Source organism: Somniosus microcephalus, chromosome 23, assembly GCF_052327205.1.
Source record: "Somniosus microcephalus isolate GS21.2 chromosome 23, FLI_Smic_1.0, whole genome shotgun sequence".
NCBI classification, from domain to species: Eukaryota; Metazoa; Chordata; class Chondrichthyes; order Squaliformes; family Somniosidae; genus Somniosus; species Somniosus microcephalus.
The window spans coordinates 29,839,138-29,854,697 of record NC_141009.1 but is presented as its reverse complement, the minus strand read 5'-3'; the positions used below and the strand labels follow the sequence as shown (position 1 = coordinate 29,854,697).

The window sequence follows — 15,560 nt, the reverse complement described above, 5'->3', positions numbered from 1 at the left end:
TCCACCCCATCATAATTACTGATCTTAACCTCTGTCAACTTGCAACGTCTCACCAAAGGTAGCTCTTGCTCACAGCTGATTCATCACTACTTTACAGAGCTAAAGATAAATTGAAAAATTACGTAGTGCTTTAAACTGTCATCTCTGAAATTCTTCGAAGTGTGCCATGCATACAATGAACAACTTTCAATTGAAGTGACTGTTGATTTTAAGCATATGTGGCAGTCATTTTGCACACAAGATTCCACAGATGGTAAAAAAAAAAATGAATGAGACACTGGAAGAACTCTGCTCTTCAAATAGTGCCATAGGATATTTGTTACATATTTAAGAAAAGATAAGGCCATCAAGCCCATAAACTCACCCCATCTTTTTTGTTGGATCTCATTCACATGTACCTGTCTTCCCTGCCCATCCCAGCTCCTGGGAAAGGCAAATAAAAGACCAGTAGCCAATTCAGGACTCCGCTGTCAAAAATTGTTCTCCGACCCGTAATGATGATCAAGCAAGCTCCAGGAGGACATTTACCTGCACCAGCAGATGGAACCAATCAAAGGAGGGCACCTCCAACATTGCAGCACTCCCACAGTACTGCACTGGAGTGCTACCCTGATTCTACACTGTAGTCCAGGAGTGGAGCTTGATCCCATGATTTTTGATTTGGAATTTCTCATTTTCAGGGCTAACTATTTAACCTACATGTCTACATAGCCACCAGTGAGTCAGTAAGTATTATTACATTGCAGGCATTCTTCAATTTGCCACAGAAATTAATCCTCAACTATTCAAAAAAGGATCACTGTTCTAGGGATAAGAATTCTCACCCTTTACCCTGAATTTTCTCTCTCTTTCACCTCCCCCGCCCCCTCCACTTAATCACCTTGATAGAAACATGGCTTGGTATGTTATTGGCAATTACCTTTGAGCACTAACCAGTAATCTCAACAATTTAAAATTGGTTTCTCCAGACCAGCTCTAATATTTAAAAAAAAGCAATCCAACATTCTGTTACTTTGAAATTTCCATGATGGGAACAATCCTGTCGTTTTTTTTGTCCACTTATTTAGAAAGAAAAATGGTGAATGGTGAAATAAGACTTCACTGTTAATCAGGAGAAGACCATACTGTCCGTAAGACCCAATGTATTAGTCTGTTAGAGGATAATCTGAGCCGGAAGATGTGCGCATGCTAATGGAGTAGAATTTTATTAGCCAAGCCAAATTTTGCTATAATGGTGAAATGAGCTTTAATTTCCCCTTGTACAATGTGTTAAGATATTTACAGTTTCAGTGCTTTAAAGAATTATATTATTTTGTACAATATAAACCAGCATTAAAAACTAGGTGGTTGACCCATTGCAAGGTTGATCCAGAGATTGGACAGTGGTCAGTAAACCTTCAGATCTTGTTTTTAGGTAGGCACAGAATACACGTCCTTACTGGAGGGAAAGTGATACAGTTGCTCAAAAAGGCACTAGTAGGCAGATCTACCCAGTTTTTATTGCCATAGAAGAAAGTCGATAGTTGAAAGTCTCCCGCAAATTTATGGGCTGGGAATTTGCGGTCAGTGGCAAAGCCCCGAAGAAAGCTGTCCACGGAGATGACGTGATCGCTGTGGCGAGAAGTTTGCTTTTTTTCGACATTCAAATGATTTCACCGCTCTGTAGTGGGAATTCCCTAGTGCGATGCTGCTGTGACATCAGCAAGCTGTTTAAGCAGCCAATCACATTGCAGAATTCTCAGACAGGGAATCAGGAAATGAGAAACTGTTTTAACCGGACTTATAAAAAAAAAGTTGCAGAGTGAAACAAAGATTGGGGTGCTCACATGGGGATAAGGTAGAATCTGGAATATCATGGACAAAATAATTGTTTTAAAGTTTCTTAAAAATTGTAATTTTTATCATAATAGAGAAATTTGACACTCCATAAAATTAAAATTACTTTTTCAGGGCCATAACGTTTGTTTAGCAGTCAATACGCTGTTAAAATCCTAGTTACACCTATTCCAACAAAGCTTAACATTTAATGAGGTGTTTAACCGCGATATTACCGTGGAAAAGCCCAAGTTTTCGTCTGTTTCACTGATTGCCGGCTATTGAGGGGGGGAGTGGCCACAGCGCAGCTAGTGTCGGAGCAGCGAATAACTGACCGCAACTTCAGGAATTCCGCGTTTAGATGCGCGTGCGCTAAATCCTGAAGTTGTGGTCAGTTTCAAATGGGTAATAATGGCAAACACTGTTCATTTGCTGTTATTACCCACCGCAAATTTCGGCCCGTGATGTGTTTCCTCATTTCCTCTTATCACCACAAAGATAAGGAAAGAGAAAACAATGCAAATCATAGTTCTTGTGCCTCTTTCTGAAGTCTTAATAATTTGATACCTTCGACAGTGGAGGGTGGGAAGGGAGAAAGTACTTGGAACTTGCCATTTCAAAAAAGAGAATTTTTGACAGGCTGGTTATTCACACTTAAGCTACTAAACTCTCTTCAAAATGGTAGATACAGGCCAGAAGTTAACAGACTACCTTCTGCCATGTTGGTGGACTGGGCTGTCGGTGTGGCAGGGCTAAGTATGGAGATATGAGCAAACCTTTTTAAAAAAAAAAAAAAAAAAAAAAAAGAATTGAGTGCATAGTAGATAAAACAGTGTATCTAAGCCATGCCAGTTACATTCTTCTACATTGGGTTTATGATAAATCCAATCCTGGAGTTCTACAAACCCATATCTGTGTACATCAGCCACTAATAAATCCAGTTGCTGCAGCTATTTTATTTTAAAATCTCAGTGACTTGAATAATAAGCATGAGGCATTTTGAGGTCATAACAAGATTCTATCATGTGAATTGGATACAGTAATCTTACACTTGCCGCCATATATGTTTCTCCTATCTTCTGGAAGGTAAACTGATGAATACTGTAGTGAGACAAGCACAATTACAAACCAGTAGGTTGATTTATTTTGCAAATAATGATTGGATAGGGTAATGTTTACTGTGGATTGTAACTTACTTTGTAATGTTCCTGGTAACATGGAAGGTCACCAAATACGCCATACTGTTAGTGCGCTAAATATACTTTTCTGAACAGTAATTTCTCTGTGTTCAGCACTAAGGTTAAGCAAAGGATCCTTACTCTCTCCTCCTCGCCATATCTCTTCTCTCCAGACTCTGCGTGTGCATGCGAGCTCCCCTGCCCCAAATCACTGCCTCCCCCCCCAACGCGGCGTTCATTCTCTGCGGCGGCATCAATTTCTTTGAGCAGGAGGTAGGAAGAATTGGCAGTGACCCGAGCTGCAAAAAGCTGGTAGCTATAATCTATGTATGCAGGTTCAATAGCTCGAGTTTACAGGCTATAGATTGAATTCCCCTGCTATAACCAAAGCACTGGTTTTTGGAACATTGAATTTGGTTGGTTTTCTTTCCTAATGTATAGTCTGCCCAAAACAGAGAGAAAATTGCAGCTTTTAGATTGATCAAGTACCAGAAATCAAAAGAACACCATCCCTGTTTCAGACTCCAATTTTTACTTCTAGGTGCTTCTGGTCATACTTTAGATGTACAAAACCTTAAACAAACTGAACCAAACTATACACATACAAACTTCACAATGGAGAAAAATGGCAATATACAATGTTCAAAACATAGGAGATCGAACCAACTGTCATAACAATCAAAGCTTTATACCACACACTAAATTAGTTTACCTCAAAGGAGCCAAGCTATTAATTGGTTTGCTTCTTTGATTTTTTAAATTAAAAGATATACAGTAATCTGATATTTAAGTAAATCAAACCAGCAATTCAAATTTTATTATAAAAGTACAAAGTCATCAATCTAAATTGTATTAACAGTATATAAATATTTGATTTAAGAATATGGATTAGATTTTTTAATTATGAAATGATGCATTAGTCCCATTGCCACTATGCAGACAGTACACAGTGTTAGATATTTGACCAAATTACTTGTGTCCTAGCAAACTGAAGCTTTGGCTAACTTGTCATTAATGGCGTGCTCATTAGTTGATTTTAAAATAACACTTGCAACTATTGATTTCTCATCTCTGTAAAACTTCTTCTGCAGCTGTATGTTTCAGGCACCGTGCTTTTGAAGGGCATTTGTAATGCAGCCTGAAGGATTAATCCTCACACTTTCACCAGCCATTGTTTTGATTCAGCTATAAAGAAAGATGTATTATGGCACAAAAACTGGTCATTCCTCTTGCCGAAAGAGAGATTACTTTTTGACAATTATCCATAGTCTGTGAACAGAATAATAGGAATAGATTCAATCACTTTTTAGATATAGCAATTTCTCATTCTTCAAATGAAATGATCCTTCCTAATATGCTTAAATCAGAAATCCTGAAGGGCGACTAGATGAACATCTCCCTTTTTATTTTTTCATGCTGTGATATGACTTCCTTTCCACACACTATTTAACAACCATGCAACCTATCTGCATTTACTGTTGTAGATGGCCCCATGCAGTTGTGTATGGAAACCAAAAATTTGAATGTTCCTGCCTTAACTAGATGCCAACAAATTAAGTTTGATCTACACTTGTTCCCAATAAATATTTTGTTTTTAAATGCAAACAAAATTCTCAAATTGCCTCCACAATTTAAAAAAAAAAAGTAGATTTTGTGTTGCCATCCTAAGACCCAAGAGTGTAGATTAGCCATCAAATTACAATTATTTTTAGGCCGCACTATTATCTTTTGCATGGTAGTGTACAAAAATAAAATGTTTAAATCTCAATTTATTTTGAAAATCCTTTACTGTAATCCCTCTTGAACCAATTATAATTTCATGAGACATTTTCCGTCCGATCTGAAAGCATTCATCATATTGTAGTAAATAGGAACTGACCAAATTCTCTTGTGATGGTCCTGTTCCTCCCTAATGGCTGTGCCAGGGTGACTTTGATCTTTAAAATTTAAATTCTTAATACTGCATTAACCCAGGGCACATGGTCAATTGGGACCTAGTGTTTCTGGTGCCATGCCCTTCAGATCTGTTGTACAGAAAGCACTTACATTTATTTGCCATGTAAACAGCTCACTGTATTGAGAGCTGGCTGACAATTTGATACTGATGCATGTTACTTAACATAGAATCATAGAAATTTACCGCACAGAAGGAGGCCATTCGGCCCATCATGTCCGCACCAGCCAAAAGAGCTATCCAGCCAAATCCTACTTTCCAGCTCTTGGTCCGTAGCCTTGTAGGTTAGGGCACTTCACGTGCGTATCCAGGTACTTTTTAAATGCATTGAGGGTTTCTGCCTCTACCACCCTTTCAGGCAGAGAGTTCCAGACCCCCATCACCCTCTGGGTGGAAAAAATTCACTTCAACTCCCCTCTAATCCTTCTACCAATTACTTTAATTCTATGCCCCCTGGTTATTGACCCCTCTGTGAAAGGAAATAGGTCCTCCCTATCCACTCTATCTATGCCCCTCATAATTTTATACACCTCAATTAAGTCTCCCCTCAGCCCTCTCTGTTCCAAAGAAAACAACCCCAGCCTATCCAATCTTTCCTCCATAGCAGAAATTCTCCAGTTCTGGCAACATCCTCGTAAATCTCCTCTGTACCCTCTCTCTAGTGCAATCACTTCTTTCCTGTAATGTGGTAACTAGAACTGTACGCAGTACTCTAGCTGTGGCCTAACCAGTGTTTTATACAGTTCAAGCATAACCTCCCTGCTCTTGTACTCTATGTTTTACATAGGATTATATAGGATATACGGCACAGAAACAGGCCATTCGGCCCAACCAGTCCATGCCGGCGTTTATGCTCCACTCGAGCCTCCTCCCGTCTTTCCTCATCTAAATCTATCAGCATAACCCTCTATTCACTTCTCCCTCATGCTTGTCTAGCCTCCCCTTAAATGCATTATACTTTTTGCTTCAACCACTCCCTGTGGTAGCGAGTTCCACATTCTCACCACTCTTTGGGTAAAGAAATTTCTTCTGAATTCCCTATTGGATTTCTTGGTGACTATCTTATATTGATGACCTCTAGTTATGCTCTTCCCCACAAGTGGAAACATTCTCTCTCTCTCTCCACTCTACAGTCACAAAAGCCCCATCAACCATTACTCTTTGCTTCCTGCCACTGAGCCAATTTTGGATCCAACTTGCCACTTTCCCTTGGATCCCATGGGCTTTCACTTTTCTGACCAGTCTGTCGTGGGACTTTGTCAAAAACCTTGCTAAAATCCATGTAGACTACATCAAATACACTACTCTCATCGACCCTCCTTGTTACACCTCAAAATTCAATCAAGTTAGTCAGACACGACCGTCCCTTAATAAATCCTCTTACCAGACTAAAGATTGATATTTTGAGTGTCTGTTTTAGTTCAGGATTCTAATCTTGGACTAATTGCATCAATCAGTTTCTAGATCTCAATCTTTCTGGTAGCTGAACTGTATTCATCTCTTGTTTTTTAAAACTCAAATTGAGGTGTTTAATTACTGTACAGATGGAAATATACTGGAGGCAGCAGTTTCTTAAACATACCAGATTCTGAGGGGGTTTAACTGGGTAGATGCTGAGAGGTTATTTCCTCGGCTGGAGAGTCTAGAACTAGGGGGCATAGTCTCAGGATAAGGTTGGCCATTTAAGACTGAAATGAGGAGGAATTTCTTTCACTCAGAGGGTTGTGAATCTTTGGAATTCTCTACCAATGTTGAGTCGTTGAGTATATTCAAGGCTGAGATAGATAGATTTTTGGACTCTAGGGGAATCGAGGGATATAGGGATCGGGCGGGAAAGTATATTTGAGGTCGAAGATCAGCCATGGTCATCTTGAATGGCGGAGCAGGCTCGAGGGGCCATATGGCCTACTCCTGCTCCTAATTCTTTTCTTTTAAAGTAATAAGGCATGTACCATAGGCCCTACATACGGCTAGTAATTTCATAATTGTGCAGAAATATTAAAATCTTCAAAGAGTTGAGTATTATCAGTAAGGTACTTTTCCTGTCTGCTGATCACATAAGTATTAACATCAGAATCTTGCAGAAACATCCTCTCTTCCAGTTACACAGTATGAAGCACCATTTGGTCATAGTCATACAGCACAGAAAGAGGCCCATCGTGTCCACGTTGGCCATCAAGCCCTGTCTATTCTAATCCCATTTTCCAGCACTTGGTCCGTAGCCTTGTATGCTATGGCGTTTCAAGTGCTCATCTAAATGCTTCTTGAATGTTGTGAGGGTTCTTGCCTCTACCACCCTTTCAGGCAGTGAGTTCCAGATTCCAACCACCCTCTGGGTGAAAGTTTTTCCTCAAATCCCCTCTAAACCTTCTGCCCCTTAATTTGAAACTATGCCCCCTGGTTATTGACCCCTCCTACTAAGGGGAAAAGTTCCTTTCTATCTACCCTATCTATGCCCCTCATATTTTTGTACACCATAATCAGGTCCCCTCTCGGCCTTCTCTGCTCTAAGGAAAACAACCCCAGCCTGCCCAGTCTCTCTTCATGGCTGAAGCGCTCCAGCCCAGGTAACATCCTGGTGAATCTCCTCTGCACCCTCTCCAATGCAATCACATCCCTCTTATAGTGTGGCGACCAGAACTGCACACAATATTCCAGCTGTGGCCTTCCCTGATCTTGCCTTCATTAGCCGAGGCATAGAATATAAGTATCCCATATGCCTTTTTAACCACCTTATCTACCTGTCCTGCTGTCTTCAGGGATCTATGTACATGCACACCAAGGTCCCTCTGATCCTCTGTCCTTCCTAGGGTCCTACCATTCATTGTGTATTCCCTTGCCTTGTTAGTCCTCCCAAAATGCATCACCTCACACTTTTCAGGTTAAATTCCATTTGCCACTGTTCTGCCCATCTAACCAACCTGTCTATATCATCCTGTAGCCTGAGGCTTCCCTCCTCGCTATTTACCACTCCACCAATTTTCGTGTCATCTGCGAACTTACTGATCATACCTCCTAAATTCATATCTAAATCATTAATGTACACTACAAACAGCAAAGGACCCAGCACAGATCCCTGCGGTACAGCACTGGACACAGGCTTTCAGTCACAAAAACAACCTTCGACCATCACCCTCTGCCTCCTGCCCCTAAGCCAATTTTGGATCCAATGTGCCAAATTGCCCTGATCCCATGGGCCCTCACCTTCTTGACCAGTCTCCCATGTGGGACTTTGTCAAAAGCCTTACTGAAGTCCATGTAGACTACATCAACTGCATTACCCTCATCCACACACCTAATCACCCTCTCTCAAAATTCAATCAGATTGGTTAGACATGATCTCCCCCTGACAAAGCCATGCTGACTATTCTTGATTAATCCTTGCCTCTCCAAGTGGAGACTAATTCTGTCCCTCAGAATTTTTTCCAATAATTTCCCTACCACTGATGTTAGGCTCACTGGCCTGTAATTCCCTGGTTTATCCCTACTACCCTTCTTGAATAATGGTACTATGTTAGCTGTCCTCTAGTCCTCTGACACCTCCCCTGTGGCCAGAGAGGTTCTGAAAATTTGTGTCAGAGCCCCTGCAATCTCCTCCCTTGCCTCGCACAGTAGCCTGGGATACATCTGGTCAGGGTCTGGGGATTTATCCACTTTTAAGCCCGCTAAAACCGCTAGTACTTCCCCTCAATACTAATTTGTTCAAGTATTTCACAACCCCCCTGCCTGATTTCTATGCCTACATCGTCCTTCTCCATAGTGAACACAGATGCAAAATATTCATTTAAAACCTCACCTGCATCTTCCGGCTCTACACACAGATTGCCACTTTGGTCCCTAATGGGCCCTACTCTTTCCCTGGTCATCCTCTTGCCCTTAATATACTTATAAAACACCTTTTGGATTTTCCTTTATTTTGCCTGCCAGTGTTTTTTCATGCCCTCTCTTCACTCTCCTAATTTCTTTTTTAAGTACCCCCCCCTGCACTTTCTATACTCCTCTAGGGCTTCCACTGTTTTTAGTCCTTTGTATCTGCCAAAAGCCTCCCTTTTTTCCCTAATCCATTCTTGTATATCTCTTGACATCCAGGGTTCCCTGGGTTTGTTGGTCCCACCCTTGACCTTTACGGGAACAGGTTGGCGTTGTACTCTCTCTTTCCTTTCTGAAAGACTCCCACTGCTCTGATGTGGATTTTCCTACAAGTAGCTGATCCCAATCCACTTTGGCCAGATCCTGCCTTATCATATTAAAATCGGCCTTCCCCCAATTTAGAACATTTATTCCCAGTCCATCTTTGTCCTTTTCCATGACTACCTTAAATCTCACCGAATTATGGTCACTGTCACCAAAATGCTCTCCTACTGACACATCTACCACTTGCCCGGCTACATTCCCTAGAATTAGATCCAGTAACGCCCCCTCTCTTGTAGGACTTTCTACATGCTGCCTCAAAGCTCTCCTGGATGCACTAAGAATTCCGCGCCCTCTAAGCCTTTCACACTCTGACTATCCCAGTTAATATTGGGGAAGTTGAAATCCCCTACTATTATTACCCTATTATTTCTACATTTCTCTGAGATTTGCCTACGTATCTGTTCCTCTATCTCCCTCTGACTGTTTGGGGGCCTATTGTACACTCCCAGCAAAGTGCTTGCCCCCTTGTTTTTAAGTTCTACCCATGTGGCCTCATTAGAGGAACCTGCTCAGATGATATCCCTCCTTACAGCAGTAATTGACTACTTGATTAATATTGCGACACCCCCTCTTTTACACCCCCTCTGTCTCACCTGAAGATTCTATACCCTGGAATATTGAGCTGCCAGTCCTGTCCCTCCCTCAACCATGTCTCTGTGATAGCAACAATATCATACTCCCATGTGTTCATCAACACCTTCAGTTCATCTGCCTTACTCGCAAGACTCCTTGCATTAAAATAAATGCCATCCAGCCTTGCAATACTCCCTTGTGCTGTTACATATTTGCACTGCCTTCCAGGCTGACTTGTTTTTTCCTCTATATTTGGCTGTGCATCACCCCCTACTAAAGCTCCACTCCGTATCCCATCCCCTTGCCAAGCTAGTTTAAACCCCCCCCCCCCCCCCCAATAGTACTAGCAAACCTCCCCGCAAGGATGTTGGTCCTGTTGCGGTTCAAGTGCAACCCGTCCGACTTGTACAGGTCCCACCTTCCCCAGAAGCCGATCCAGGAAACAAAAGCCCTCCCTCCTGCACCAACTCTTTAGCCACGCATTCATCTGCTCTATCCTCCTATTCCTATACTCACCTGAGACACCGGGAGTAATCCAGAAATTATAACCTTTGAGGTCCTGCTTTTTAATCTGCTACCTAGCTCCCTAAATTCTAGTTGCAGGACCTCATCCCTCTTTCTACCCATGTCGTTGGTACCAATGTGAACCACGACTTCTGACTGTTCGCCCTTCCCCTTCAGAATGCCCTGCAGCCGTTCAGTGACATCCTTGACCCTGGCACCAGGGAGGCAACATACCATCCTGGAGTCACGTCTGTGGCCACAAACATCTATCTGTTCCCCTTACGATAGAATCCACTATCACTGTTGCTCTCCCACTCTTTTTTCCTCCCCTCCTGTGCAACGGAGCCACTCGTAGTGCCATGGATTTGGCTCTTGCTGCATTCATAGAAACATAGGAGCAGGAGTAGGCCCTTCGAACCTGTTCTGCCATTCAATGAGATCATGGCTGATCATCCAAATTCAGTCCCCTGTCCCTGCTTTCTCCCCATGTCCCTTGATCCCTTTAGCCTTAAGAAATATATCTAACTCCTTCTTGAATATATTTAATGAATTGGCCTCAACTGCCTTGTGTGGTAGAGAATTCCACAGGTTCACCACTCTCTGGGTGAAGAAATTCCTCCTCATCTCTGTCCTAAATGGCTTACCCCTTATCCTTAGACTGTGACCTCTGGTTCTGGACACCCCCGCCATCAGGAACATCCTTCCTGCATCTAGTCTGTCTTGTCCTGTTAGAATTTTATAAGTTTCAATGAGATCCCCTCTCATTCTTCTAAACTCTAGCGAATATAAGCCTAATCGAGCCAATCTCTCTGCCATCCCAGGTATCAGTCTGGTGAATCTTCGCTGCACTCCCTCCATGGCAAGAACATCCTTCCTCAGATAAGGTGACCAAAACTGCACACACTACTCGAGGTGTGGTCTCACCAAGGCCCTGTACAACTGCAGCAAGACATCCTTGCTCCTGTACTCTAATCCTCTCGCTGTGCAGGCCAACATAATATTTGCCTTCTTAACCGCCCGCTGCACCTGCATGCTTACCTTCAGCGACTGGTGCACAAGGACACCCAGGTCTCGTTGCACTTTCCCTTTTCCCAATCTATTGCCATTCAGATAATCTGTCTTCCTGTTTTGCCACCAAAGTGGATAACCTTGCATTTTACCACATTATACTGCATCTGCCATGCATCTGCCCAATCACCCAACCTGTCCAAATCATACTGGAGTTTCTCTGCATCCTCCTCACAGCGCACACGCCCACCCAGCTTTGTGTTGTCTGCAAACTTGGAAATATTACATCTAGTTCCCTCGTCTAGATCATTAATATATATTGTGAATAGCTGGGGTCCTAGCACCGATCCCTGCGGTACCCCACGAGTCACTGCCTGCCACTCTGAAAAAGACCCGTTTATTCCAACTCTTTGCTTCCTGTCTGCCAACCAGTTCTCTATCCAAGTCAGTACCTTACCCCCAATCCTATGTGCTTTAACTTTGCACGCCAATCTCTTATGCGGGACCTTATCGAAAGCCTTCAGAAAGTCCAAATACACCACATTCCCTGAGAAACCATCTCCCCCAGCAGTATCCAAAACGGAAAATCTGTCGGAGAGGGAGATGGACCCAGGGGACTCCTGCACTACCTTCGTAGTTCTTTTACTCTGTCTGGCGGTCACCCATTTCCTGTCTGCCTGTGCACTCTTTACCTGTGGTGTGACCACCTCGTTAAACGTGCTATCCACGAAGATCTCCGCTTCGCGGATGCTCCACAGTGACTCCAGCTGCAGTTCCAGTTCCGAAACGCGGATTTTGAGTAGCTACAGTTGGAGACACTTCCTGCACGTGTTCGCCCTGGACACCTAAAGTGTCCCTGACTTCCCACATAGCACAGGAGGAGCACTCCACGCATCCGAGCTGCCCTGCCATGTCCTACCCTTTAATTTACTCCCTTTACTTCCTTTTAAATTAAAGAATATTAAATACACTAGGGACCTTACTTCCCTTTAAACACTACTTACTCTTAAACTAGAGACCTTCCTTTGACTTTAACGACTGGACTGTAGAAATGCTCACCAGGTCCTACTACTTACCTGGTTGTGACGTCACTTTTAGCGGTTTCGTAGTTGTGGTTGTTTGACTGCTCCCGCTCTCGGACCCTTTCCTTGGTGTACAGTAAGAACCAATTCCTACAGGGTGAAAAGTTAGGAAAAACAAAGGCGAAGCAAGGGAGCTCCTTCTTCCACTCCTCACCTGACTCCCTGACTCACCCAACTCGCAGCACTCTGTTTAAACTGCACTAGGGGCACTAGTCATAATGGTGATTGGTACATTTGCAATTATTATTTCCAATGTCATTTAAAAAAAAATTAAAAAAAAATCTTGTGGTTAAACATACATTTAAATACAGTACTGAATGAAGAAATCTACTAATGAGGAAAAAAATGTTTTTGATTCATTGGTTTAGGTAAAATTGCCATCAATATTTTCATGTTAACAGATTCTATATGAGCAAATTTGTGGTGTTTTATAATCATTAATTGAAAGATTATTTTGCAAACAGTAGGCACATTATTTTACTAGAACTTTCTTATGTTCTGCTCTGAAATTATGCGCAGGCATCTAAATCTGAGTGTAAGACCAAAACCGCTGTCTGCCTTAGTAAGAAGTGGTGTCCCTGAGGCTCTACGAGGTGAAGTTTGGCAGCTGCTCGCAGGATGTCATAACAATGACCAGATGGTAGAAGACTACAGAATTCTTATCACAAAAGTAAGTAATTCTACATTTAAGCAAATCTTGTGTCTGGCTTTTATCGAATAGAATATGTTTACGTTGGTTGATGCACAGGTTTTTTTTATTTGTGCCATTTGTATGCACTTCAGATGTCATTTTATTTTTGTTGAAAAATTAATTTTGAAATTGATGTGATTCTTAAATGGTGGGCTGCTGTTGCAATCCATGAATTGTCCAGAAGCAGCTTATTTAAGTAATCTTTGAGACCTGGTTGGACTTCAGCCAAAGGCTTTATTTATAGTCATCACTCAGTTACTTAATGGTGTACTCACCATCTATTAAACTACAAGTGTGTACAAATACCTTATTAATGATTCAGATTACAAAGTGGTTTATCAGAAGCTGTTGCAAAGAGAAACTTGTCAAGTTGTGGTTAAACGTTTACTGACGGTCATCGGCTGTTCTTGCATTCAGAATTTGCCTCCAGTTGTTTTAAGTTGAGTTTTTCAGATGGTTGCAACATATTCAGTTGGAACGCCGAAGAATTCCTTTTTAAATATCCTTGATCATTAAACATGTCATAAAATTTAGTGTTTTAATATCCCACATAAAACTGATTCTCTTCTGATTAGAAAAAGGCATTGTCAGCTTAAAAATTATGAAAACTAGTTACTAGAATACCAGATTACCATTTTAATTGCAAATCAAGTTTATTTTTAAAGAGACTTTTAATTCAAAAAAGAAAATTCAAAGCTTGGCATTTAATTCACTGATATTTTGCCATGAAAGTAATTTGAAAAATAACTGAACCCCGTCAGGTCAAGCAATGCTTAACTGAAATAGGTAATGATGAAAATGTTTACTGCTATTTAAAAAATGTCATTAATACATTGGAAATAATAGTTCTTAGCTTGACTTAACAAATGCAATCATGTGGTTCATGTTTGGTTGCATATGCTTATATTGGAAATGATTGCCCTTATTTTGAAATGTAATTTTTTTTTTTACATTAGTGATGTAGGTTAATATTCAGTAAATGGAGTAATTTCAGTAAGAGTGAAATGCAGAACAGTATTAATTACTTGAAGCTTTATAGTTATAATTTTTGCACAGCGAGTTGTTGTGATCTGGAAGGGCGGTGGAAGAAGATTCAATAGTAACTTTCAAAAGGGAATTAGATCAATACTTGAAGGAAAAAAAAGTAGAGGAATGGGACTTATTGGATAGCTCGACTAACGAGCTGGCACAGGCACGATGGGCTGAATGGCCTCCTGTGTTGTATCATTCTGTGATCTATTTGGAAGTTATTGTGTTTGTCATTGTCATTGTTTTGTGCCTATGGTTTGATTGCAAAATTTGTGTCTCCAGCCCTGAAGAGACTGTGATTAAAGGTGCATTGTCGCTGCAGCTGTAGCATTGGTGCAAAGCAGCGTTGCTTTACAGAAGCTGCATTTATAGTGTAAAAGTGGAGCTTGAATCTGGAGCAAGGCCTGACCTGGGTCTAGAGCAAAACAGTGAGACTCGAGAGGATACTGAAGAAGGAAGCTGTAGACTGCAGGAAGATGGCAATAAATTGGTCAGGTGGGCAGAACCATGGCAAATGGAATTTAATCCGGAGAAGTGTGAGGTAATGCATTTGGGGAGGGCTAACAAGGAAAGGGAATACACATTAAATGGTAGGGCACAGAGTAGTGTAGAAGAACAAAGGGACCTTGGAGTGCATGTCCACAGATCCCTGAAGGTAGCAGGCCAGGTAGATAAGGTGGTTAAGAAGGCGTATGGAATGCTTGCCTTTATTAGCCATGGCATAGAATACAAGAGCAGGGGGGTTATGCTTCAACTGTATAAAACACTAGTTAGGCCTCAGCTAGAGTACTGCGTGCAGTTCTGGCCACCACATTTCAATAAAGATGTGATTGCACTAGAGAGGGTCCAGAGGAGATTTACAAGGATGTTGCCGGGAGTAGAGAATCTTAGCTATGAGGAAAGACTGGATAGGCTGGGTCTGTTTTCCTTGGAACAGAGGAAGCTGAGGGGCGACCTTATTGAGGTGTATAAAATTATGAGGGACATAGATAAAGTGGATAGAAAGGACCTATTTCCCTTAGCAGTGGGGTCAAAAACCAGGGGCACAGATTTAAAGTAATTAGTGGAAGGTTTAGAGGGGATTTGAGGGGAAATTTCTTCACCCAGAGAGTTGTGGGGGTCTGGAACTCACTGCCTGAGGGTGGTAGAGGCAGGAACCCTAACCACATTTAAAAAGTACTTGGATGTGCATTTGGGATGCCCTGGCCTGCAGGGCTACGGACCAAGAGCTGGGAAGTGGGATTAGGCTGGATAGCTCTTTGTTGGCCGGCGCGGACACAATGTGTCGAAATGGCCTCCTTCCGTGCTGTAACTTTCTATGATTCTAGGAGAGAATTTCAACCTCCAATTTACTGTATGCAAGTTTAGCATTGGTTGAAAGCTAAAATCACCATAAATGTGCAGTGTAAATGCATCTTTAATTTAATTTGCAGTCAGGAACATGTACTAGTTTATAAGGAACTAGCTGGGGAGCCCCGCGTTGCGAGGGAAATTTTGGGGCGCTTGGTCTCCCTGCCCCTGTGTGTCCCCCC

At 41.9% G+C, this 15,560-nt stretch overlaps 1 protein-coding gene across 5 annotated transcripts in view; it reads left to right on the top strand.

Moving 5' to 3' along the window:
- The window catches only part of rabgap1 (RAB GTPase activating protein 1), a 205,337-nt gene that overhangs the window by 91,706 nt on the left and 98,071 nt on the right, over positions 1 to 15,560 (top strand). For all 5 annotated transcript variants that reach the window (XM_085965697.1, XM_085965694.1, XM_085965698.1 and 2 more), the window contains one exon: positions 12,828 to 12,978. In XM_085965697.1, the coding sequence (XP_085821823.1) occupies positions 12,828 to 12,978 (151 nt within the window). The remainder of the gene's footprint in view (positions 1 to 12,827; positions 12,979 to 15,560) is intronic.